Here is a 27766-nt window from a genome sequence, read left to right on the forward strand (position 1 = left end):
CAAATTGACTATGGTGACTCCATTTTGTCTTGCTGAGAAGAGTGCCATTAACTAACTGTAAGGGAGAACTTAAGAACATTTCCTGAAAGAAAAACAAATATGGGCTCTTTGCAATGATCAGCCTGACCTCACTATTTTTGCCAATCACATATTTTAGTTTTTGAAGCTATCTGCTTACAGGTGCAGGAAGGGAACCTTAAGGAATTTCCAGCTTAAATATGGACCTAGAGAAAGGCCCGGGCTGCACTTGAGTCCTGAATACCCAAGTGTAGTCACCAGCTGGCTGAAATAAAGTTTGAATAGATTATGTTTGAGTGTTTTTCTCTAGTGAGAGTCCTGTAAGAGGAGCTAGTAAGTGGAAACGACTAACACACAACCTAAGGAAATTTAGAGAGATCTCATCTTTCTCAGTAACACCATAGGACCTAAAACCTGTCCCTGCTCTATCTACCCTTGCACTTTAGTCAGAGGTCTGTTCCTTGTTTTGGGCTGGGAGGGATTGTTTTGGGGGCTTTCTGTTTGTTTTGTTTGTTTTTGAGACAGGGTATCTGTATGCAGTCCTGGTTGTCCTGGAGCAAATTTAGATCAGGCCAAGAATTCACAAAGATGAGGCGTATGTCACCACACCACCACGCCTGGCTCTGTTCCAGGATTCAGATAACTGAGCAGGTAGGCTAAGTCGGACGCCGGCTCCTCACGCTTCAGCTCTGCCTGCAGCCACCCTGTATGCCTGAGCCTCGCCAGCATTTCTTGACCTGCTCCTGCAGTCTCAACCTCTCATACACCACCCTCCATCACCTCACGCCCCGCCCCCTCTATACCATGCCCCGCCCTCCACACCAACCCCTCCCACCTCCTCATCGCAACAGGCCTCACACAGCTCCACATGCTCGCGCCCCGCCCACCCCTCGCGCCGCCCCACCCTCACGCCCCGCTCCTCCCACCTCTTGTCCCCACAAGCCTCACTCAGCCCCGCCCCCCTCGCGCCTCCTGCAGCCTTAACCTCTCAGGCTGCCTCCTTCATCACTTTACGCCACGCCCATCCATCCACACCACGCTCCTCACGCTTATCCCGCCCCCCTCATCTGCCCCGCCCAACTCTCCTCAGCACCACACACTACTCAGCCCCGCCCTTCGCGCCCCGCCCTTCGCGCCCCCGCCCCCTCACATGCTGGTGTCCACTTGGCGCCTTCACCACCAGCAGCAGCTGACGGCGCCCGCGGACCAGCTTCTGGGACCCTCCGTGTGTGCGCGCGCGCGCGAGGGGCTTCACGGCTCTGACTCCACACTGAAAGTAGGGCGGGGCCTGCGGGGCCAGGCAGCCTGAGGGCGGTAGGGGGGCTGGGTGATTCCGGGGATGCGCTGGCCTGGCAACTCAGCTCCAAGCCCTGAGGCCCGCCTGCTGAGGCGACCTGGTCCTGCGGGTTCCCGCGCCACAGGAGCTCTGGCCTGGGCTTCCCGCAGTGGAAGCATGTGGGGAGCATGTGACAGCCTGGACCTCCCAGCGCCCCCGGCTGCCTCTCCACCCTCAGCCCCTCCATCCCTGACCCCTACCCTCAACCCCATGCCCTCCTCTCAGGCCTCGCCCTCCCCTCGACCTCACGACCTCACGCTCTCTCCTCAGGCCCTCACCATGCGCCTCCTCTCAGGCACTCATCCTCCTCCTCACCTCAGGTCCTGCCCTCACCTCAGGGCCTTACCCACCAAGCTTGCTTGCAAGGCCCTCTAGACACCTGCCCAGGCCACATCACCTGGCCTTCCCTTCCCTGTATGGGTTTCCAGTAATCAGCCCCATCCAAAAAACCAAAAAACAACAAAAACAAAAAAAAAAACCCAAGGGGTATTGGAGGGATGGGGAGGAGGAGCTAGTGTCTGCAGGGTGAGGTGGATATACATGCCCAGTAAAGCAGGGTCTCCAGAATGTAAAATCCCAGCATTTGGCTTTTTTTTCTTATTATTTTAATCTATTACTGGAAAAAAAATTAACAGTCTCACACTTGAGATCATTTTATTATATATATACATACATACATACATACATACATACATACATACATACATACCAGGTGCTTTGAGACAGGGTTTCTCTAGATAGCCCTTCTGACCTGGAAAACTCTGTGTAAACCAGGCTGGAAGCATTTTTTTTTTGAAGCATTTTCTTTTTAAATTTAGGATTGGAATCATTTCCAAGACATTGAAAGGAAATAGAGCCATTGCAGGGCACAAGCATTAACCATATCGAAGTGTCTCACAAGGGACTGTGGTTTGATACATAGTGTAACATTTAGTTTGATTCTTGCGTCGGAAATGGGTATTGATCAAAGTTGACCTAAGTTTTTAATTCTGTGATGACTTTATGTTTGTCTCCATTTTGGCTCAGTGTTCTCTTTTACCAAAACTTAGGGTAGGAAAAAGCTTTCTATGTGGGCATTTCAGATGATGCATAAAAGTAATGATCTGTACTCCAAGTCAAAGTGATAATGATGTCTGTCCTCATTTTCTACTTTGAAATAGAGCCTTATGGTGTCATCAGTAGTGCAAGTTGTACAATATCCATTTATTTCCTGTCTTTTTGTTAAGCAAAAATTGTATTAGCCTTACTCCAAAATATTAAGATTCAGTGGTGTTTTCTTTTCTGACTTCTGATCTGTTTTCTGTAGTTTCTTTTCGTTTTTCATTTTATAGTCCTCTGGAATTCTGTTGTTTTAATATCAACATTAATACATTTAAAGCCAAGCATGGGATATATATGTGTACTTCTAGCACTTTCAAGAAACAACAGGAAGTTCAGGAAGTCCAAACCACCTTTGTCAATAAACAAGGCCCTATTTCAAATAATAACAATAATAATAATAATAATAATAATAATAATAAATATCTATAATATTTAGCATCCTAAAGAGAAAAATGAGGTTACATACCTGGATATAAATTAATGATCCAACATCAAATTCTTAATTGTTAGAAATCAGATGACTTGTTTCTTAGTTTTTTTCTATTTCTTTCTATTGTGTCTTTCTCCTCCTGCCCACAGAAACCTTCATGTACCTATTTTATATATTACTAAAAAGAGAAATTATTTTCTATGTAGAATAAAAGAAAATTTGAGATCATTGATTAGAGTACATTTAAACTGGGTGTGGTTCACAAGTTTCTAGACAGGGCTTTAGCCTTAGTTTTGATAATATTTTAAATGAGATTCTGTCTCTCTCTTTTTTGTTTTTGGTTTTTTTTTTTTTTTGAGATACGGTTTCTCTCTGTAGTCTTGACTCTCCTATAACTAGCTCTGTAGACCAGGCTAGCCTCAAACTCAGAATGATCCCCAGCCTCTGTCTCTAGAGTCCTGGGATTAAAGGTATCTGCCACCACCACTCACTGAGATTCTCTTTTTTAATGAGAAAATTATTAATATTGGATTAGGAGATAATTTGAATATTATTTTATAGAACAATTAAACTTGTAGAATAATAATTATTTTGTAGAATAATAATGACAAGTTTTTGCTCACAGTAAAATACCAAAAAAGTTTTCTTATCAAATTTAAGACATTTGTCTTGTGTTCTCTCTAGTTTCTTGAATATAATTAAGGAATACAGGCAACATGTTCTACACTCATGTGCTTATGAGTAAACGAGGGCCACTAGCCAAAATATGGCTTGCAGCTCACTGGGAGAAGAAACTCACAAAGGCCCATGTGTTTGAATGCAATCTAGAGATAACCATTCAAAAAATTCTTTCACCTAAGGTATGTAACTGATTAAAATGATCATTTGTACTAACCATAGCTGCTGTAGAAGAATTAAAATACTTTTCCAAGATAGTTTTTGCTTCTCAAATGATCTCTTTTAATTCTCCCCCAAATTATTTATTGTCCTCACAAAGGCACTCTAATGCATCATTTAAGTGATCATGGCTTTGCTGAATAAGCAAAGACAAAAGTCTGTCATTTTATATGGTGAGGTTAAAAGTGGTTTAATTTATTAAGAATATAGTATTTTCTTTTCAAAGAGAAATTATGGTTTCCATAATTTTCAAAGAACATGATTTATAAATGTAATATTTATTATTCTAATGTTTTAAAAATTATTCAAAGGTAAAAATTGCACTCCGAACTTCAGGACACCTTCTTTTGGGAGTTGTTCGAATCTATAATAGGAAGGCAAAATATCTTTTGGCTGATTGCAGTGAAGCATTTCTCAAGATGAAGATGACGTTTCGCCCAGGTATACATACAATGTTAATTTGTGTCACTGTTGATTCCTTTTGGCATTTTTGTATTGGGTGGTCTCTTTTAAGTAACAGCATATTGTATATAATGAATTTAAACTTCATTTTGACTGAATCTTAAGTTTCCATATAAATAATTATATATCCTTTCCCTTGTTATTTTCCTGTGTTTATAGGAAATAGTTATACTTTTCAAAACTTGCTATGTTTTATGTATATATAAGAAATATGCTTAAAATCAACATGATTGTGTAAGAAACTGATAAACTTTCATTTAGTATGCCATATCTGTTTTTTGACTTTATGAGAGTAAAGTTAGAAAATGACAAAAATCTAAATATTGATAATTGTAATTGTTTTTAGAATTTTTGAAACTCTTAAATTACATGGTAATTATGAAGTATTTCAAAATTTTTAGAATTCAGTGCATTTTATGTGTCATAAATATAATGCCTAAATTTTTAAATTTCTGTAATGTCTGTTCTACTTTTAAGATATGCATCATTTTCTACCTTTGTCATACTTGTTTAAATAAAGGTTTTTCCTCCATCACTGGTCTTCAGAGCTCCCCAAAAGGAACCATATGTGTTTATCTAATGCGTTTTCCTAATCTCTTACAGTTCCTGTGTTAGTGCCTTTCATATACCATCCCTCCATCAACATTTGTGGACTCTGATAACTCTTTTTTATCTTTCTTATTTAAAATAGTTTTAGAGTCTTTCATTAGATTTATATGCAAATTTTTACTTGTCCATTTATTATTTATGATCTCCACAAATATTTATTGATTCATACTTTGTGATTAATATGCTGTTAGGCTTTAAAATATAAGAACAAGCAAGATAAATAGTTCCTTTTCAGTCTAATGAGTAACTCAAATAATGAAAATATTTTTAAAACTTAGTATAATAATGACAGAAGATCGATTTGGGGGAAGAATAGAGAAGGAGAGCAAGAAAAGAGACGCCTTAATAGAGGGAGCCATTATAGGTTTAAAGAGAAATCTGACACTAGGGAAATGTCCAGGGATCCACAAGGATGACCCCAACTAAGAATCTAAGCAATAGTGGAGAGGCTACCTTAAATTCCCTTCCCCTATAATAAGGTTGATGACTACCTCAACGCTATCATAGAGCCTTCACCCAGTAGCTGATGGAAGCAGAAGCAGAGATTCACATCTAATCACTGAGCCAAACTCCTGGAATCCAGTTGTAGAGAGGGAGGAGTGATGAGCAAAGGGGTCAAGACCATGCTGGGAAAACCCACAGAAACAGCTGACCTGAGCAAGTGAAGTTCACGGACCCCAGTCTGACAGCTGGGGAACCAGCATAGGACTGAACCAAGCCCCCTGAATGTGGGTGTCAGTTGAGAAGCCTGGGAAGTTTAGGGGGTCTCGGGCAGTGGAACCAGTATTTATCTCTAGTGCACAAATGGACTTTGGGAGCTCATTCCTTTTGGAAGAATACTCTCTCAGCCTAGATACACTAGGTCCTGCCCCAAATGATGTGTCAGACTTTGATGATCCCTCATGGGAGGCCTCACCGTCCCTGGGGAGTGGATGGGGGTTGAGATGGGGGTTGGTGGGGGACATGGAAGGACAGGAGGGAGAGGGAATTGGGATTGGTATGTAAAATAAGATTGTTTTTAATTTAAATAAAAATTCACTTAAAAAATAATGACAGATTGTAGTCATGCTGGGATTAAGGGTTAGTGGTCATGTTATAAAGGAAACTAAACCAAGAACTACAACAAAAAATAACAGAGTCCATTTTATAGGTTAGTTAGGGAAAATGATTGTGAGGGGATAGAAATTAAACTCACACTTGAAAAATGAGACATACTTGGTACATAAGTAGTGACCAAGAGAATGACAACATAGACAAATGGAACTATAAGTACAATGTCTTGGGGTGAAAAATGCTTGCCTTTTTCAGGGAACAAAATGTCTAATATGTCTGTGGAGTATAATGATAGGGGAGAATATCCTTGGATGATGTATAAGAGTGCAGAGATACAGAATCTACAGTCAGAAATTTGAATTTATTGTGAGGAAGTTGCTTTATTCATGCTTAGGTCTTTAAGCATGAGACTTATCTGATCTATCTGCTTTTGGAAACTGTTATTCTGCCTACTTCATAAAAAATAGACTGCTGATGGGCAGGAGTGGATATAGGGAAGCCCACGAGAGATGATAAAGATTTCATTGGAAGTTTAATGTTTCATAAAGGTTCCCTGCTTATTATGTTTCTTTTTCATTATTTTCAGGACTGGTTGACCTCCCGAAAGAGAATTTTGAAGCGGCTTACAATACAATCACATTACCAGAAGAATTTCATGATTTTGACATCTATAATATGAAGTAAATTATTTTGCTTTCTTGTTTCCATATTCAGATTTAATGATGGCAACTTAATTAGATAACAACTGAACAAGTACAGTTGACAAAGGCTTAAATTATAGTGTGAAATTCAAAAGTATGAAAACAAAAATGTCTCATATTTATTGAATGTTAGTATTGACAGTATATTCAGCTAGTAAATATTTGTTTAAAAATTGCCTTTCCTATGCCTGGCACAGTTCTAGGCATTGCAGAGATAGCAATGAATAAAACAGTTCCTAGCCTAATGGATCTTTTTAGTTGTTATAGATTGATAATAAATAAATGTGCAACATGAAGATAAATATTAAAACAAACAATAGGATTGTCAGTAAATAATTTTCTGATCAAGAAAGAATACAAGCCTGAAGGAGCTATAAGAGAACAAACTGACAGTAACATTGGAGAATGTTCCAGTGGAAGTACCCAGTGAAGTAAAAAGTCTCTGAGGGAATGGCATAGCAAGGCAGATGAAATACAGGAACCAAGTGGAAAGGATATAAGACAGAGTTCATTGGACATGTTCAGGAACAGCAAGAAAGCAAGTGAGATGAAATGGAATGAAAGGGTCTGGGTAGTAAAGAAATGAGGTCAGAAAAGGAGCAGAAGATAAGGAGGCAGGATTTGTGGGCTACAATAGAGCTTTTATTTTGCTGGAAGAGGAAGTGCAGGAGAATTTTGAATATAGAATAGGGGAGTGACCAGATCTCACTTGGTCTCAGCATGCTCCCTCTGGCTACTTCACTATACTGGGAAAGAAAGGAAAAAGAAAACCTGAGAGATTATTGTAGTAAGTCCATATGAAGCAGTATGTAATCACTTTTCAAACTTCACTTTATTAAGATGATAGCAGTCAAATTAATGGGTATCTATAAAGGGCAGAGTAAACATGATATGTTGATGAATTGGATATGTCCTTAAAGAAGTACAGAATGACTACTTGATTTGGGGCATATCTTAGGATTTCTATTGCTGTAAAGAGATGCCATGACCACAGCAGCTCTTATAAAGGAAAGCATTTAATTGGGGCTGGCATGCAGTTTCAGAGGTTTAGTCCATTATGGCCATGGCAGGAAGCATGGTAGCATGGCTTGAACATCTGAGACATCAAACTCCACCCCCAGTGACATACTTCTTCCAACAAGGCCTACTCCTAATAGTGCCACTCCTTATGGGCCTATGGGGGTCATTTTTATTCAAACCATCACAAGGCATAAAATGGAGCTACCACTTACTGAAACCAGGATAACTAAAGGATGATAGGTTGAAGAAAAAAAGGAAATAAATTAGATTTTGAGCAACATATATTTGGGTTTGAATTCATGTGTATTTTTCTCTAAGTTCACATGTAGAAACTTAATTCCCATGGTGATGGTATAAATAGTGGGAGCCTTTGAATGTGTTGAGGTTTTGAAAACAAAGGGCCCTCCTTAATAAGGTCAGTGGCATTATAAAAGCGCCTATGGAAGTTTTCTTGTACTTCCAATATCTGAGGATACAGCACAGAAGTGTTTTCTATGGAGAATAGGTATATACTAGAAACTAAAATCAAGGTGGTCTTGGCCTTCCAAAACTCAAGAAAGTTGTGTGATAAATTTCTGTTTATAAATTACCCAGTTCTTGTCATAGCATTAACAATGGAAGCCCAAAGTCAAAATGCCAAAAATCCAAAGGCTTACTGCATCCTCACATGATATAAGGATCAAGCTGGTAGTGTGGGGCCACACAAGCTCTGTTCATGAAAACAAAGCCCTCATGATGTGGTTACTTCCTAAAGGCCTCAGCTCCTAATAGCATCACACTGGGAAGTAGATTTCAATATTTGGACTAGGAGGGAGCACAAACATTCAAGCCATAGCAAGAGAAAGCATCTATTCAAATGCACAAGTCAGGTAGCAACTAAGAATCACAACTGGATTTAATAACCTGAAAATTATTTGTATATACATGTGTGTAAAAGTTCATGTGCATGAAATACTATTTATAAAGTAAAAATCTTTTATTATAAGTTCATTTTAAGTTTTTCCCACTAACTTGTAAAACCATAGTGTTCTACTCATACATTTCCTAAATATGTTTCTCTATAGTGAGATTGATGTTTCAGAGCCCCTTGCTCAGAACCAAAGCAGACCAGAGGAAATCACACTTAGAGAAGAATATAGCAATGATCTACTTTTCCAAGCTGGGAGCTTTGGTGAGAATTTTTGAGAAACCAAAATTATAAGACATCATCAATTATATTTGCATTTTGTATGAAAATAGTGGCAATAGATATAGAGAATGGATGTTTTCATGTATAAATACACCTCCAAAATTTTTTCTTCTCTTTTTTCTGGTCTAGATACTAATACCCTTTATTAGAGCTTATTTCTTTACAACCATTTTTTAATTTCTATTATACGTCAGGTGCTCTTATAGACAAGGACAACACTAAAATGTAAGTTCTGAGGTAATGTGGTAGCACATTCCTATAATCCCAGCTAGGGCTTTATAGTACCCTGTCTCCCTTATTTCCTCCCCCCCACAAAAAATAAAAGTAGTTTCTGCCCTCATAGGAGAGATATCCAGATTAACAGTTGATATATATATACATATATATATATATGATGTTATGTGTATGCTGTATAAAATTCCTTCAAATATATTTTGTTTGGTATCAATTATAAAACAGATTTAAGTCACCTTGAGAGTGCGGAGGAAGAAATGCTACCACAGTAAATAATGTACAGCTTGATTATGAAACATGTAATAATTTTTGAAATGTTAAAATATGTTTAGAAAAGGCATGTGTTTTGGGGGTTTTTTTTTGGTTATTGTTTTTTGTTTTTTCAAACTGGGGGTTTCTTTGTGTAGCCCTGGCTGTCCTAGAACTTGCTTTGTAGAACAGGCTGACCTCAAATTCACAGAGATCAGCCTGCCTCTGCCTCCCTTGCTGGGATTAAAGGTATGTGCCACCATGCCCAGCAATTGATTGATTTTTTTTTAAACATCTGAACTGGGATATGGGAGCATATCTTCTTCTTGCTTTCTTATAACTACAGTATTACACTACCTTCCTGAAAATCTTCCTCCATTTTCTTCCTGTATTTTACACATTTCTGCAAGAGTAATTGTCTTTAAAGTACTTTTTTGTCCACCTATCATTCTTCTACCTAAGCACCTTGGGTTCTGTGACTGTATCAAACCCCTGACATTCCTCTCCTCAATGCCCTCTTCCAATTCATCATTCTTTATCAGTTTATCAACCTCAACATAAGCATTTTTCTCTACCAAAGCATATATTTTACCATCTAATCAATTCAACTTAGTTGTTCACAGTTCTGTATCTTACATAATTCAGAAAAGTGGAGAAACGTATTAGTGTGCAGTCCTAGTTTTGAATCTAGACTTTTTTCTATCAATTTGCTGTATATATACAGCAGATAACCTAACAGAGCCTCATGGCCCTATAAAGGCCATGTATAACTGTAAAGTTGAAATCCTACTAGCAACATCACAGATTATTTTCTTTATTCTTGCCTTTTGTCCTCTCCACCAATAATGTGATTTTCCCCCTCAAACCTTAAGAAATGTTTTCTATTAATCTATCCTCCTCCTGATTATAATATAAAATTGAAGGTTATGTTATTTCTTCTCTGTAATGTCAGGTTTGATAGGTAGGTAGGCAGGCAGGTAGGCAGACAGACAGACAACAGTCTCACTACTTAACCCAGTCTTAAATGGAACTCAGATTGGCTTGCTACAGCTTTCTGAGTGCTGGAATTTTAAGTGTGCAGAACAATAACCACTTTACTGTCAGACTTTTGAAATGTCCAACACTCAGAATTTAGTGTCTGTTCCTGAGTGTTTTCTTGATTGAGTGAGGCTGGCTTTCCGTTTTGGAAAAAGCTGCCCCTGGATGATTTAAACAGGTTGTTAGTTCTTTCTCAAAAAAATCATTAAATCTATTTAGAAAATCTTTAATTCTTTGTGATGCAGGTCTGTGGTGATATATTGTTTATGATCTAATACAGCCATTGAAGATCTGAGTGCAAAACTAGCCACAGCCATAGAAGCTGAACAATGGTGACACACACCTTTAATCCCAGGACTCAGGAGACAGAGGCAGATGGATCTCTATGAGTTCAAGGCCCCCCAGGGATACATGAGAGTGAAACCATCTAAAAGAGTAGCAGATCCCATGCCTCTAATCAGAGGTATATAAGATAAGAGCAGAGCATTCAGTATTCAGTATTCAGCAATTAGTCTTCAGCCATGTTAAGGATAGGATCTCCCAGCCTTGGCAGATGTAAGAGCTCTCTGGTTGCTCTCTGGTTGCTTGGCCGCTTTGCTTCTCTGATTTTTAGCTTGAACCCCAATATCTGTCACTGGGTTTTTTATAATTCATGTTACATAGGTCCATAGATGAATGTGCAATATGGGTGTTACTTCATGATTTTCTTTACTGTATAATAATTAACATGGGTTATCAAGAAAGAAGACCAACCTCTGATTGCCAGGGTTTAGAATCCTGGACATAATTACTGTAAAACCAAAAGGTTGGTAAGAAAATTCCAGAACTGACTTTGGGTCCTCTGTAACTATCAGTATACCTAATGACAAATTAGATCCAGCTTCAAGCCTTTCACTGATAAATTTTCTTATTTGTACAATGAGAATTATGCTTTCTGTTGCATACTACAATTAACTAAGTGCTCAGTTAATGTTAGCTGACTGGTCATGCTCTTTTTAGTGTTCTATCTCCCAACTCCTAGGATATTCTATAAATATTTACTAAATGACTATTATAAGATTATTTTATAATTATTATAATTATAAATATGATTATAAAATAATCATAAAATGATTATTTTAACATACATTGGTGGGGAGGGTTCTATGTAGCTCTGGCTGTCCTGGAACTTGCTCTGTAGACAAGGCTGATCTCAAACTCCAGGAGATCTGCTTGCCTCTGCTTCCTGAGTGCTGGGTTTTTTGCCCTTTTTTGTTGTTTCAGAGACAGGGTTTTTCTATGTAACCCTAGGTAGATTTTCCAAATTCTTCTTAAGCATAAACTGTTCAAGCAATTGTCTATATAAAATGATATGAAATAATACTTGGTCAAACAGAATATGACCTATATAATGTATAGGAAATCAATCTACTCCCACAGCATTCTGACCTTCTAGGACATGACTAAACTATAACTACAAATTCTACTGAATGCTCTGGCATTTTTTCCTGTTGTATTTACAGAGTATTAAACTTGAAATCTAGTCTGTGTTGATTAACTGGATGTCTTCATTTAGATAATTCAATAATTTTAAAGCTTTTATTTTCCTCATAGAATGAGGATGAATTATACTAGATAATAATTCAGCTTACCCTGACTCTAAAAGTATATGTTTATATGATTAGCTTGGCACTAATAATACACATTTATATAGGGGATGAACCTGAACTCCTCAGAAGACATAGCTTCTTTGATGACAACATATTAATGAACTCCAGTGGTCTTGTAGTTGAACATAGTTCTGGAAGCCTCATGGAGGAAAAATCTTTGTTCCTTGACAATGGAGATGGATTTGGAGATGAAGGAGCTGCAGGAGAAATGATTGGTATGTTTTCTGGTCTTAAAATATCAAATTTTTATTTTAATCAAATCACTTTACTGTATCTGTTTTGTTATATCAAATTGAATTTTCAGATATATATCTGTGCCTGTAGGTCAAATGTAGCACAAATAATAAAAAAAAACAGAGGCAGATACTGGGGTTAATGCTGAAGATCAGAGAAGCAAAGCTGTCAGCCACTAGGGAGTTCTCACCTCAACCAATGCGCAGACTAAAGGGGCAATCCACTGAACCTCAGATTGCTCCTGACTACACTGCTGCTCAGACTCACTGAGACTACAATGCATTACTGTCTCCTCCCACCTTATATTCTTCTCTCTGCCCAGCCATATCATTCCTGTATCCACCTCCCAAGTGCTGGGATTAAAGGTGTGAGCTCTGTTTCTCTTTTGGATTGATTCACTCTCATGTAGTCCAGGGTGGCCTTGAACTCACAGAGATTCATCTGCCTCTGTCTCCTGAGTGCTGGGGTTAAAGGTGTGTACCACCACTGCCTGGCCTCTATGACTGTGGTTAGCTTTGTACTCTGTTCTTCAGGCAAGCTTTATTAGGTCATAAACAAAATATCACCACAGTCAAATTATTTTTCACATACATTTTCAGAGTCTATAGTATATTTAGTCTAGACCAAAATTAATAGTCATCTGTTTAAACACAGTTCTATAGAAGCTATTAACTCTTGCCTATTTTTATTTGTATTCTTAAACTTTGGAAAGAAGTGAGATTAGTATACTCTTCACAAAATATACTATGTTATATGCTGGTAACGTTGTCTTTAATACAAATCGTGAAATAGATATTCTTCAAGGTCAGTGGTAATTCACATTACAATATTACATTTTAGAGAGACATTGGGAAAACAAAAGTATGTATTTTAAAGATTATTAGTTATGTGAAATGCACTTACAGATTTTTTTCAGTTTGCATTAAAAGTCTAGTTATCATCCAGGCATGGCAGCTCATACCTGTAATCTTAGAATTTGAGAAACTGAGGCAGAAGAATCATGAGTTTAAGGCCAGCCTAGGCTATATAAAGGAGTTCTAGGTCAGGTTGCTACATAATGAAACCCTATCTCAAAAGATAAAAGGGAGTAGGAAGAGAGAAGAGAAGAGAAGAGAAGAGAAGAGAAGAGAAGAGAAGAGAAGAGAAAGGAAATAAAGAAGTGTGGTTATCCTTTGTATAAACCAGGGCTTCTTAAACTGTTTCCATCCATAACCCCCATTTGCCCAATAAATTCTTATGTGGTCCTGGTATATAAAATATGTGGTTGGAGAGAAGGCTCAGCAGTTAAGAGCACCGATTGCTCTTCCAGAGGACGTGGATTTGGTTCCTAGTACCCAGGACATTAAGGCTCACAACCATCTGTAATCCAGACCCAGGGGATCCAAGGCCCTCTTCTGTCTTCCATGGGCACTGCACATTTGTGGCACACAGATATACATACAAGCAAACACCCATTTTACATTTTAAAAATTAAAAAACTAAAATGTGTATACAAACCAAGTATTTATTGGTAATAAATAAATTTATTCTAAAATAATTGGTATACTATATAATTTTCCATTTATTAAAATAAATATTCATGAAATTGAGATAATATGCTTACTTTAACATTAAAAAACTAAGTCTCTGATAAAGTTTTGATACTCCAAGATATAGAGCATTTTCAGTGTTTTTCAGAGTTGACCAATATTTCAATTTTAAAATTTGTAATGCTAAGAACACTAATTTGGATAAATATCGTACAAGATGATAAAATGTGGTGATATCTTGCTTGTACAAATAAAGCCTGTCTGAAGGTCAGAGAATGGAACTTGCCATTAGCTAACCATAGAGGTCTAGCGGTCCGTACAGACAGACAGGAAGTGAAGTAGCTAGGCAGAAACAGGATACAAGCAGGAAGAAACAGGAACTCACTCTCTTGTCTGCTGAGACACTAAGGAAATAAGGTGTGGCGGTGGTTTTCTCCTTCTCTCTGACCCCCCAGCTTGGTAGCCCCACGTATTCTTCCTGCCTGGCTACATCCTGCCTGTCCATTGGCAGAAACAGCTTTATTCATTAACCAATAAGAGAAACATATACTCGCAGCATACAGAAGGACATCCCCCACCAATAAAATTATGTTTGGTTATAATCTAAAGATGTGCTAGTTTGTGAGGAATAATGGTAGGAAAATATTAAATGTCTCTATTTACTATAATGAAGTCATATTTCTGTTAGATCAGAAAATGTTGCACATATAGTAAAAATAATACAGTTCATAACATACTGTAATCTTTAATCTGTGCCAAGGTATTTTAGGCAGTGTTTGGCATTGTATGGCATGTGATAGCACACACAGTGCAAAGTGCACATTGTGTCTTCAGAACCAAGGCCACAGTGAAGTGACAAAGTGAACCATGGGTGAGCACTGCCAGAAATAATTTTTATTTTTAATTGGTTTTCCTTGTTGCCAAAATTTTCACAACACCCCAACCCCTCCTAATTGAGTTACGTGACCCATATGGAGTGAAGACAAATAATTTTAGAAGTATAATGTCTTGTGTAAGCTAATGCTAGTAAATGTTTAGTGAATAAAAAGTATTTATTTATGTTTTTAAAGACAATCTGTTGCAAGATGAGACTACCCTTTTAGAAGACATATATTTGAACAAAGAAACTTCTCTGCCTCCTGAGCTTCCCAGTAGTATAATGGGTATGTTGAAGTCTTTTGCTTAGAAAATGTGTAGATTCTGATGTTCGAAACATCTAAGTTTTAGCAGCACTGTAATGAAGAATGTTGCCCTTCAAATTCTTTTAAGCTAACACTAGACAATATAGAACAGGAAGTTAGATTCTGAAAAAGTAGTTAACCAGTATTGGCTTTAGTAGATCATATTTATTCTCAATCAGTATGTTTTCAAATCATAAAATATAATATATGTTATATGGGAAGAAAAATTACCAGTTGTATGGCTTAACGATTCATATACAGTTGAGAGGAATTGCAAATTTTCAAGTGAGCATACTTTTCTCTATTCAAAATTCTTACCAAAGTATCTCAGATGAGTTGATGCCTTTAAGATAGATTTTTTTTCCCTAAGTATTAAAAACATACCTCATTTTTGTTTTTCACAATGTTTGATGTTACATTTGCTTCCTGGCACAATTGTCAAAATTAAAACTATAAAAAGTATTGGGCAATCAAAACTTAGCTATGGTTCTTTATGAGTTACTTGATGGTTCAACAAAACATAGATACTTTAGATGTCATTTATGTTGGTCATTTTTTGTTTTGTTTTCACTTCTGTGTGGCTGTAGACCAAGCTGAGATGTCTCATATGCAAATGAGGGTGATGCTACTTGACTCACTCAAATGTTGTAGGTCCCAGATCATGTATTACTGAACTTGTTTGCCTCTGTTAAAATTCATGATTCTAAGAATTTATGTATCATCCCAGCTAGCAGTATGTCATCAATTATTTTTTTACTTTATTTCTCATATTGTCTTCTAATGTGTAGCATAATCATATGCTCCTGCTTTTGCTTTTATTAGTAGAACCAGGTAATTTAGATGACCAATACCTCCCTGAAGATGAAAAATTAGATGAAACAACATTATTATCAAATGAAGAAGAAGGGTTTACTCTTGACCCAATTGATGGTTTAGGTAAGAGGTTTCATGGGTTTTTTGTTGTTGTTTTGGTTTGGTTTGGTTTTTTTGTTTTGTTTGTTTGGTTGGTTGGTTGGTTGGTTTTTTATTTTTTGTTTGTTTGTTTGGTTGGTTGGTTGGTTTTTCTCTGTAACTTTAGAACCTGTCCTGGAACTCAATCTGTAGACCAGGCTGGCCTTGAACTCACAGATATCCTCCTGCATCTGCCTCCCAAGTGCTGGGATTAAAGGTGTGTACCACCACCGCCTTTTGAGGTTTCATGTTTTTATTTTCATCTTTGGAACAGTGCTATCTTAATTGCTTCGAGTAATGCAAACAATCCATAGGATGTTATAGAAAACTGCCAGTATGGTAATAGTATTGGGCATTGAATAGAAGAAGAATATGAAAGAAATCAGAGATAATTATCAATACATCTAGTCCTGTTCAAATCATTATGTCCAGTTTTGGAAACTAGAAATTTAAAAACTGAGTTCAACGTAAAACATTTTCAGCATTATTAAAGAAAAGCTTGACTTCTGCCTTTTGCATGGTCTGGAATTAGCTGCCTACTTTGAATTCATACATGAATTTCAGTGGGAGAGCATGAAATACACTCGAGAGATACACATTGTTTTGAAACATTATCCTGTTACACATTTCTTTTAAAAAAGAAAAGAAAAGCTCCAGACTCCTTAACTGCCCAACTACTCTTTGCCATGTTTCTTTAGCTGCTGGAGTAACAAGTGAACAGAGTCCTTCCTAAGCCCCTTCAACAAAACCTTGAAAAAAGTATCAGCTTTTGGCTGCTCAGATACTCTTAACTTTGAAAAAATCTTGCAAAGCTTATTTTCAGGGAACAGAAGGGTTTTCTTCCCAGTGCAACTTTGCAGGTTATTTGTGATACACTATCCTTAGATATGTAGTAGCCTAGAATACCATTTTACAACTTTCCAAGTCCATTTATGCTTGTTTCTCTGTAGACATTGCTGAAAGAAAGAAAAGCAAAAAGAGGAGATTGCTCATAGATCCAGTCAAGGAGATAAGTAGCAAGTCTATGCATAAGCAACTTACTTCCTTTGTGGACACGTTAATGGTTCTGGACCTTGCACCCCCCACACAAAGATTGATGATGTGGAAGAAAAGGGGAGGAGTAGATACTCTTCTATCAACTGCTACCCAGGATCTGATTCATGAGGAACTGAAGAAGGTAATTGTTTCCATCCTTTTTGCATGAATATGATGTTTGTTTCTAAATAAATATGTTCATATTTACATCATAATTGGACATGTGGGAAAAAGAAACCATTGTTTTAAAACTCGATTTATTTAATAATTGTGTATAAATTGCTTTTTTTTTTCCCAAGACAGGCTCTCACTATGTATCTCTTACTGTCCTGAAACTCACAACATAGATCAGGCTGGCCTTGAATTTACAGAGATACACCTGCCTCTGCTTTTAAGGCGAGCACCACTATTCCCAGCTTTAAATTTTGTGTATAACTGGCTTTTACTTTTTAGTATATGCGCTCATGTTTATTGGATTGCTTTCCTAATATAAAATCAAGAATATAAATCTGTTTTTACAGTTGTTTGCAAAATGCTTCCTGTCCTCTGACTTTAAACTTGCAAAATTGATACAGAAGGAATCAGTAAGGAAAGAAGTGGGAACCAAAAGCATTCTAGGTAAGATTTCTTAATTCTGTTAATGGCGAGGGAATGTTGTGGAAACAAAAACTGAACTTTAGTCTCAGAATGAAAACTAGGCTCACATCTACATTGTTAAATATAATCACTATCTGTAGGAGACTATTTTAAGCTTAAAATATTACCTTAGCTTTTTTCTGCCTTTCTCATTAATTTCTTCCCCCAAGACTTCATTGAAAAGATGAAATGTAGGCCAGTCCTGGTGTCACAGGCCTGTAATCCCACCTACTCAGGCAGAAGGATTTCAGATTCAAGGATTACAGAGCAAGTTCAGAGCCAACTTTGTGAGACCTTGTCTCAAACTAAAGCACACTATAGAGGGCTGGTGGTATAGATCAGTGGTAGAGTACTTGACTTGCCTAGAATGTGTAAGGCCCTAGGTTTCATCCCCAGTATCTTCACTACACACATCCAAAAGATGAAATATATATACTGTTTTAATCATCTTTCTCTAACCTCCTCCATCCCGAAGGCATTACTTATCAACTTTTATAAAAGAAAGTCCTTGTGTCTAGCAGAATAATGTTTCATTTAAAGATAACCTGAAACTCAGATAGTGATAAGAACAGTACTTAAATATTATAGCTATCCTGAGACAAATATCACTGTCTGCCTAAATGAAGTTCACAGAATGTTCATAATCACTCATTATTGCTTTGACAATTATAAAGTAATGAAACCAATTTATGTGATGAATAAGCTTCCTTTTCCCAGTGACCATTTCTGAAGTCATTAAAATGTACAGAATAGTATGCCATGGTGAACTTAACTGTGTCCTGGGGGTACATGTGAGAGGGAGGGAGGGAGGGAAGGAGAATGACTGGAGGATGATGGGGAGTGGGAATGATAAAGAAGCAGAGGAGGGGAAAGGGAAGATATAAGTTATGTGAGATATGGGGGAGTGTGAGAAGGTTGTGTACTCCTTACTTAAATTCTTGGATTCTAGGTTACTGGCCAGAAGTTTTCTTTTTGAAAAGCCATATGCCAATTCAAGTTTGAAATGCACTTTGGTAACATTTTCTTTACTTCCTTGATAATTAAGAGCCCTCAGTGATAGAAGAGCCAAATTCCTACAGAGAGTTAGATCAACCCCAAGCTTGGAATGGTGTGGTTGATGGATCTATGGGTAGCTTTCAGGAGGACATCAATATGAATATTAACTCTGAGGTAAGTTAACCAGAGATAATCATTAAAATACTATGCAACTCTGATGAGGTAATATTGAGAGTCTGATACATATTCTTGCATATATTGTTCATATTTCATCTCATGTTGTTCAACAATTTCTCTAAGTGTCATTACTATAAGATAAAACATAATTTTAATCTGTAAGACAATATTCCTCTAAAATTTAGAGTGTGAATCACAAGATGACATAGTTTCATGATGAAGTAACATTTTATATGACATAGTAAATGAGTGTTTGTGCTTGAATCTGGTTGTATATTGAGAACCTTACTAAGCCCTACATTGAATAAATTATGGGATCTCTTAGAACTCTAACCAAATGTTTGGATATTGTCTCTCATCATAAATTTACCCATCTTTTTCATCTAAGAACAACATTTTAAACTTCCCAACTGTCTTTACCTTTAATTTGAAAGACTATCTAAAAGTCTATGACTAAATCAAACTAATTTTGTCACTCTGAAGGAACAGGAAAACAAAAATTTTCTTTGAGGACAGTTTTTTTATTTGAAAAGCTTAAGTATTTGAAAACATAGAAAAGTATTTTTAAAATAATTTTATAAGATATTTTTAAATTTAAGATATTTTCTCTGCTGGGCATGGAGGTGCACACCTTTAATCCTAGCACTCAGGAGGCAGAGGTAGATGGACGTCTGAGTTTGAGGCTAACCTGGTCTACAGAGTTCCAGGACAGCCAGGACTACACAGAGAAGCCCTGTTTTCCAAAAATAAAATTCTTTCTCATTTGTCACCTAAATATTAGGATCTTATTGATAAAAGTAAGCCAGTGCTTTTCAGATCTGTTCCCTCATCACTGTAATTTTTTTCTAACCAAGACTTTTATTAGGGGTAAGGAAACACACATGGGAGACACAGAGATAAAGACTCTCTGCAAAGCAGGGAAGGGGGAAAGTTGGGAAGCAGAAGTCCACATCATTGTATTTGGATAACCACTCAGGGAATTCAGTTAACCACATTGAAACTGGATGCCCTGGGAGGAAAGACAGTTTCAGAATACATTAAAACAGAACATATTTTACTAAATACTTGATAATATACTGCAAACTTACATGGTGATTTACTATGCTATCTGCCTTTTGGGGGTTTGGACATTTCCTAGAATGCACCTACTGAAATTCTCATTAGGAAAACTTGTTTAATTTATGATTTGGGGAAGGAAGTGCAGTTATCAACCACTTGCTTGGAAATAATAGATATTTTTTCCTTGTGCTGTACTATTTCTTTTGACTCTTACTCCTTTATACTATTCTATGTTCTAATCTTCATTTCTATTCTTACTTTGTTTCTAAAATGGCAAAGAAATAGGAAATATAGTAAAGTATGAGATCATACACATTGAGTTTAAAGAGACAGAAAAAAGTTGGTTCTGGTCAATCATTTTAAAATATCAAAAAAACAGGATTTTTGTATACAGTAATTACAAATTTAAAATATAGGATATTCATAGATATTGGAAAAAGACAAATATATATGCTAAAGAATAAAGAACAGTGCCTTCTCGTCACTAAAATATTTAAAGCTAAAGTGAAAAAAGTGAGGAAAGTATAATAGAAAAATTCTCCTGACGTACTCAAGACCAGAGATGGCAGCTGAGGAACAGAGCTTAGTGACAGGTTAAGAATCGAAAGGGACCAATGCCTTAAAGCAGTGAAAAGAGGAGGAGATGGCAGAGAGTAGAACATTTTTGGCCTTCTCTCTTTTTCCTTCTTCCTTTGTTTTTGCTCCCTTTCTGGATGACACAGGTCATTTTTTTTAGTTGTTCAGTGACCACTCCAGGGGTGGTAGAGTCATGTCACAGTCCTGGGTAGGGATATGCATGCTCCAGCCGTCACTCTCGCCCCTCTGCTTGCCATGCATGTTTCTTTCCTGCCTCAGAACCCTGGTGCTGGCCTGAGTAACTACTAAACAAGATACTTCAAAAGGAAAGCAATCTCAACAGCACAGCAATAGAGGCTCCAACATGGAGCCTGCAGTGGAGAGGAGAAAGGAAGAAGTAGTGTGCAGAGTCCTTCATTTATGGAGGTTTGAATAAAAATGGTCCCCATGGGTCCATAGAGAGTGGCACTATTAGCAGGTGTGGTCCTGTTGGAGTCTGTGTGGCCTTATTGTAGGACATGTGCCACACTGTCTTCCTGCTGCTTGTGGATCAAAATGTAGAACTTTCAGCTCCTTCTCCAGTACCATGTCTGACATTCTTCCTGCCATGATGATAATGGACTAAATCTCTAAACTGTAAGCCAGCCCCAATTCAATATTTTCCTTTTTAAGAGTTGCTGTTGTCATGGTACCTCTTTAGAGTAATAGAAACCCTAACTAAGTCAGAGTGGGGTGTTGCTGTGATAGGCCTGACCATGCTTTTGTTTGGAAGAATGTGAATTTTGGGACTTCAGATTAGAAAAGCAGTTGAACTCTTTAAGTGGGGCTCAATGGGCCATCCTAGTAAGAGAAAAGAAGAGAGTAGTGCTGAGGGTGATTTAAACTGTGAAGGCCTAGCTCAAGAGGTTTCAGAAGAGAAGAATTTTAGTATGTGATATTTTGGTAAAGAATGTGCCTGCTTTCTGCCCTTGTCCAAAAACATCTGCTTGGGGCTAAATTGAAGAGTTTTTGATTAATTGCATTGGCAAAGGAAATCTCAAAACATCCTATTGGACTCTGTGGTGTGGTTATTAGTGTTCACTCTTACGCATATTTATAATGAAAAGTAGAAAGCTGATCAAGGAAAAATACAAAATGTACTATTTGAGGGGGAAAGGAGCACCAGGAAGTGTAAACAGAAAGAAAAGCATGATGCTAAGTGTAATAAAGGGAGTGATGACCTCAGAGCAAGACCCTACCCATCTAAGCTTCCAATTTTCGAAAAGGAATTAAAGAAAAGTTTATGGTCAGGCATGGTGGTGCACACCTTTAATCCCAGCATTCCAGGAGCAGAGGCAAGTGGTTCTCTGAGTTTGAGGCCAGCCTGGTCTACAGAGAAAGTTTCAGAATAGCCAAGCTTAGGCAGTGAAGAAAACCATGAAAAACAGAAAGCTGGTGAAGATGTAATTGAATGGGGAACCCATGTTCCAGCCCCAGCAAGCAGCAGAACTTGGCGACTTTGACTACATGATTCTGGATTTAGAGTCAAAGATACAGAAAATGGGTCATGGAATATCCCTCCATGACTAAGGAAAGCTACTGAGGCCTAAAGAGGCCATTGTGTGAAGCTGTGAAGATGAAGCCTGGATTACCTCAGAGACCCCAAAATGTTGGAGATGGCAGAGCTGTTGGATACCTGCCATGAAAAGCTGCTACAAAGGGAGAACCAGCCAAGAGGAAGAAGTATGTTTCGATCAACAAAGCTGAAAGAAGTTGGAGATCTGACGATCATTTTGGCATCAGACATGGGGATGCAGAGTTTGGAGTTTGCTCAGCTGGTTTTTGGTCTTGTTTTGGTCCAGCCTTTCCTCACTATGCTCCCCTTTGGAATTGTAAGGTATATCCAGTGCCATTATATGTTGAAAGTATGTGATCTGCTTTTTCATTTTGATTTTATAGGGAATTACTAGTAAGAGATTACGTGTGTCTCAGAAGAGACTCTGAACTTTAGCCTTTTAAACGAGTTTGAGACTGTTATGGACTATAGGGACTTTTGGAGTTGGACTAATGAATTTTGCATTATGATATGGCTACAAGCCTATGAGGGTCAGGGCGTGGAATGTGGTTTGAATTAAAATGGTCCCCATAGGTCCATAGGTAGTGGCACTATTAGGAGACCTTGTTGGAAGAAATGTGTCACACTCTCTTCCTGTTGCCTGCACTGTTGTACAACTTTCAGCTCCTTCTCCAGCACCATGTCTGCCTGCATACCTGTATGCTTCCTGTCATGATGATAATGGACTAGATTATGAATTGCAAGACAGCCCCAATTAAATGTTTTCCTTTATAAGGGTTGCTATAGTCATGGTGTCTCTTCACAGCAATAGAAACCCTAAGACAATATTTTAAATTGGTTTCAAAAATTATCATGTATGTTAATAAATCATTTAATAAAATTGAGCTATTCATACTATAACCACTAGCAGAATTACCTGTAATTTCTGAATTTTCTTTAGCAGGGTATTTTTGAAAGGATTTCTCCAGCTGCTGAGGGATTATCTTCAATGAATGCCTCCTTGACCCGAGAAAATTGTCCAGTTGAATTGGTAAATATATTTGTTGTCTTTGGGCGAGTTTTTTATGTTAATTATTTTTATATTTAACATAATTTTTGACTACTTCATACATAAACAAAGTGTATATGGAAATCATATATACTCTCCATTATTCTAGCATATCTTCCACCAACTCTAGGAAGCCTTAACTGAACTCAGCATATTAAAAAAAAGGGGCATGGAAGTAGGAAGAAAGGAATTTGAGACAGGGTTTCTCTGTGGCTTTGGAGGCTGTCCTGGAACTAGCTCTTGTAGACCAGGCTGGTCTCAGACTCACAGAGATCCACCTGCCTCTGCCTCCCAATTGCTGGGATTAAAGGCATGTGCCACCACTGCCCAGCAGAAAGGGATATTCTTAAAAGTTGTCTTATTTACTCTGGTAACAGGTGGTTGTAAGCAGGTGCTGGGAACTGAACCCAAGTTTTCTGCAAGAGTGACCAGTGTCATTTCTCCAGATACTTTGAATCTTAACCCAGAGTACTGAGGGCATTTAACTTAAAGAAATTTTACCAGAAGATGTTTAGTGAATCTATCAAATCACCTATTAAGTCCTGGCGTTAACGTTTTAGATTTATTTTTATTTATGTGCATGTGTGTAAACCTACATGAATTTATATGCACACAGTAACTGAAGAGGCCATTAAATCCCTAGGAACTGGGGTTGCAGATAGTTGCCAGTTACCTGATGTGGTTCTGAGAACCTAACCCAGGTCCTCTTCAGGGGCAGTAAGCACTTTTAACATTGTGCCTTCTCTATAGCCTCTTAATTGTTTCATTGCTTTGTTTGCTGTTGTGTGCTCTGGTCAGAGCTAGCCAAGAAAACTGATAAAGTAAGTTAGAACTATCACTTCTCACCCACAGCCCTTTGCAGCCTGTTCTGTTTTCCTTGTTGTTATTGCTACTGTTGTTTTGATCAGACAGACCAAACCCTTTCCTGAGCCAAGACCCTATTCTTAACTCATGTGATGTTAGTTTGTAAGAGATTAGACTAAATAATGAGCTGTCTCTGGAAGTGATTCAGTTTAAATGACAAAATAGAGTAAACCAATCAGACGACCTGGCAGGCAAGGAGTTAGCCTTATGTAGACAAAGTGCTTCAAAACCTGAAACGTCTCTTAAACCATTTTTTTCCATCCATTGTTTTTGACTTTTTTAAAAAAATTTTTTATTTAGTATGTATACAGTGTTCGGCCTGCATGTGTCTCTTCATGCCAGAAGAGGGCACAAGATCTCATTACAGATGGTTGTGAGCCACCATGTGGTTGCTGGGAATTGAACTCAGGAACTTTGGAAGAGCCTCGTAAACCATTTTTAAGGGTGTTTATTTCATCAACTAAGTTCATCTACAAGCCTTGCAATGACAGATTTTCTACAGTTTTTCTCTTTACTCCTGTCACTGAAGTTCAGATTGGCCAGACTGAAAATCCTAGCCAAAAGAGACTTTGAATTTTGCTTTTCGAAGTACTTAAGAGCGTAGCTCTGAGCTGCATCACCAGTAAAGACTACACAGTCTCCAGTTTCGGATCTCTTTATCAGAAGACATTCCTGGAGGTGAGGCACAGCCCTGCACAGGGTTTTGTTGTGTGTCACAACTTTGCTGGGGATACACAATACACATGTCTACTCACCCCAAACAGGGAACCCACAATAGATCGCAGTACAGACACCGCCACCATCTAGCTTGGTGAACTAGCAAGTTTTATTGGGTTTATAGGAAGGAGTATGTCCTGTAGAATAGAATGTTTTAATCTTGAGGAAACTGAAACTGTGTCATTCTCCTCTTCATCAAGCCAGACATTTTTAGAACAGGACTGTGTTACAGTTGTGTTTCTGTAGTGGCTAATGCTTGGTGAATAGTAAAACTTCAATGTGCTTAAATGAAATATTTATCAATCATTCAAACAGGAGTCATCAGGCAGCAAACAAAATACTGAGGCAGAGAAATGGAATCAAAGATTATTTCAGACATTAAATGAACTACGGGTAAGATGGTATTTTATTTTATTTATTTTTTTGTGTGTATGCATGTGTAGCATGTAAATGCATGTTTTAGTATGGGGATACATGTATATTCAGATGCTTGTATATTGTAGGCCAGAAATAGATATTAAATGGCTTCCTCAGTCATGCTGCTCTTTATTTCCTGAGACAAGGCCCCTCACTGACCCCAGAGTTTACTGATTCTAGCCAGTCTAGCTAGTGAGCATGCCCTGGAGAACCCTTGTCTCTGAGTGGATCTGAACTCCAGTCCTCATAATTGCAGAGCAAGCACTTTATCCATTGAACTATTTCCACAGCTCTTGATTTTTATTCTAAAAAAATAAATAATATATTGATTTGGACATCTATATATTTATGAAAACAAAATATTTTTATGTTTTTGTTGATAACAACCAAAGTCCACTGGAGTGAAATGGTTTGAATGATATACCTAGGGCTAAACACAGCAGAGAAGGGTTATTAAAGGATAACTGTCAGTTTCTGTTGCAAAGGTTATGTAAATAATCAGTTTTCAATGAGGCTTCATAGTGTGATTACAGTTATTTTCATGTAAATCTTCTGGTTGTGTTATTTGGTTTATTACCTCTTTTTAAACAAAGGTTGTTTTGCCTGCATATATATGTACAGCGTGTGTATGCAATGCTTGCACAGGCCAGAAGAGGATTGGATCACCTGAAATTGGAGTTACAGATGACTGTGACTCTTCATGTGGGTTCTGGGAGTGAACCTGGTCCTCAGCAAGAAAACCAGTGCTCTTAACCACTAAGCCATCTCTCTAGCCCTTTATTACATCATTTTATTTCCTTAATGTCTGTGTAACTATCCATAATTATTTTTTCAAATTCTTTGACAATTTAATAAAACCTCTTATTATGTGCCATTGACCCATTAGTTTCCCACTTTCTCCTCAGAGATAACGTTTCCTTTTGCATCTCATTATACTCTTGGTCTAATCCATACCAGTTACTCTTAAGTCTCCACAGCTTTTGTCTTGGGACATTCCTTTATCACAAACATGGAAAATTCCTTATCTCCTCTTTGTTTCTCTGTCTGTTTGTGCTTTGTTCTTTCACCTTAAATCTTATTTGTCAGTACTATGTCATAACTTCTCAAAATAAATGATGTATAGGAGATAGCAACTTTTCAAACAAAGCTTGAAGATCTGTTTATTTTTAACTTGAGTTTGATTGGTTGTCTCTATATAACTTGGAAATACTTTATCTGATAAAGTTTTGTATCAGATATTCTGTGCTGTTATTGAAGCTATGCACTATCTTGTTTTATGATCTTCTGTGGTCATCTTTATTTTCTCTCTGGAAGCTTTTAGATTTTTTCTTTTCCCCAACGCTCTGAAATTTCAGGATAATGCACTCTAAGGGGTTCTTTGTTTGTTTGTTTGTTTGTTTGTTTGTTTGTGTTCATTGTATTGCTTTGTATTGGGTAGTTTTAATCACTATTTTCATATTCTAGTAGTTTTTAAAATTTGAACTTCTTGGTGCTGGAGAGATAGCTCACTGGTTAAGAGTGCTTGCTCTCGAATAGGACCCAGGTTTGATTCCCAGTATCCACATGGTGGCTCACAACTATCTGTAACTCCAGTTCCAGGAGATCTGGCATCCTCTTCTGGCCTCCACAGTCACCAGACACACACAGTGTGCAACATACATGCAGGCAAAACATCCAAACACATAAAATATTTTCATAATTAGACTGCTTTCTTGTTGCTTGCTGCACAATAAAATATTTTGCCTAGTAATTCATCAAGTATTTTAGACTGTCAAAAACTTGTGTTAACATTCCTAAAAGTGCTCTACAATCATCCCAGAAGTATGGTGGACATAAGATAATGGCAAGTATTTGGTCTAATATTTCTGACTAAATAAGAACTGTACTTTTCATTAATCTGATTCCAAGTCCCAGTCTCTTCCACAATTGAATACTATATTGTATCTCACTTATGTCTAGTATGTACATAGGCACCATGTGATGACTCCAACCAGGAGATATTTACATAGCTAAGTTCCCCTGCCACTGAAACCTGCAAATGCACTTCCATGTTTACCACAAAGGTTTTTTCACAGGCATCTCTAATGCCTTTAAGGCGAAGACAGGCAATGACTGATGATTCAATATATGTGGTACCTCACAAAGTCCTGTGGGTTTTCCTATTTGTAAGATTAAACTAATTGCACTTTCCATAAGATACTTAAGTTAATGTCACTTTTAAAAAGCTAACGTTTATAAAACACATGCATTTGTATAAAACTTAGTAAGTAGTTTTGTGTGCATTTTCTCAGTAAAACAGGTTTGGTGTCAGTGATCTATGTTTTTACATGCTTATTAGAGTCATTCTATTTCTCTTTTTAAAGATATCATAGTAACATCAAAAACTGCAGTATTTGTTGTTCGTCATGCATCCACAGACTGTCTAATAATTTTTCCCCTTTTCTTTTCTCTTTTTAATTATTTCCCCAGGAATCCAACAAGAAGGGAATGCAGTCCTTTAGTCTGATAAATCTATGCAGAAATAGTGACCGAAAACAGGCAGCTGCCAAATTTTATACCTTTCTTATCCTGAAAAAACATCAAGCTATTGAGCTGAGCCAGAGTGTCCCCTATGCAGATATTATAGCTACCGTGGGACCCATGTTCCATAAGATGTGAAAGAAGTCCAGAGCATGCAGTTTATGCCATCACTGGCACTTCTGCATAGACTGTTCAGTTTGCTGCAGAAGCGATCTGGAAGCAGCAGATGGTCTGGCCCATTTTCTATCTAGAGAGCAGAACAATCACAGCCAGAATCGGAAACCT

General features: G+C 37.6%; 1 protein-coding gene across 1 annotated transcript; it reads left to right on the forward strand.

Annotated features, from left to right (window-relative positions):
* The first annotated feature begins 3601 nt into the window (after positions 1-3601).
* Rad21l1 (RAD21 cohesin complex component like 1) lies at positions 3602-27766 on the forward strand. Its single transcript, XM_027420960.2, has 13 exons — positions 3602-3745; positions 4094-4223; positions 6493-6586; positions 8692-8798; positions 12031-12201; positions 14820-14912; positions 15753-15866; positions 16832-17058; positions 17438-17534; positions 18598-18722; positions 22856-22945; positions 24860-24937; positions 27431-27766. The coding sequence occupies exons 1-13, from the start codon at positions 3602-3604 to the stop codon at positions 27617-27619; spliced, it is 1659 nt and encodes a 552-aa protein (XP_027276761.1). The 3' UTR covers positions 27620-27766.

Source organism: Cricetulus griseus, chromosome 6 (genome assembly GCF_003668045.3).
Source record: "Cricetulus griseus strain 17A/GY chromosome 6, alternate assembly CriGri-PICRH-1.0, whole genome shotgun sequence".
In the NCBI taxonomy this organism is placed as follows: Eukaryota; Metazoa; Chordata; class Mammalia; order Rodentia; family Cricetidae; genus Cricetulus; species Cricetulus griseus.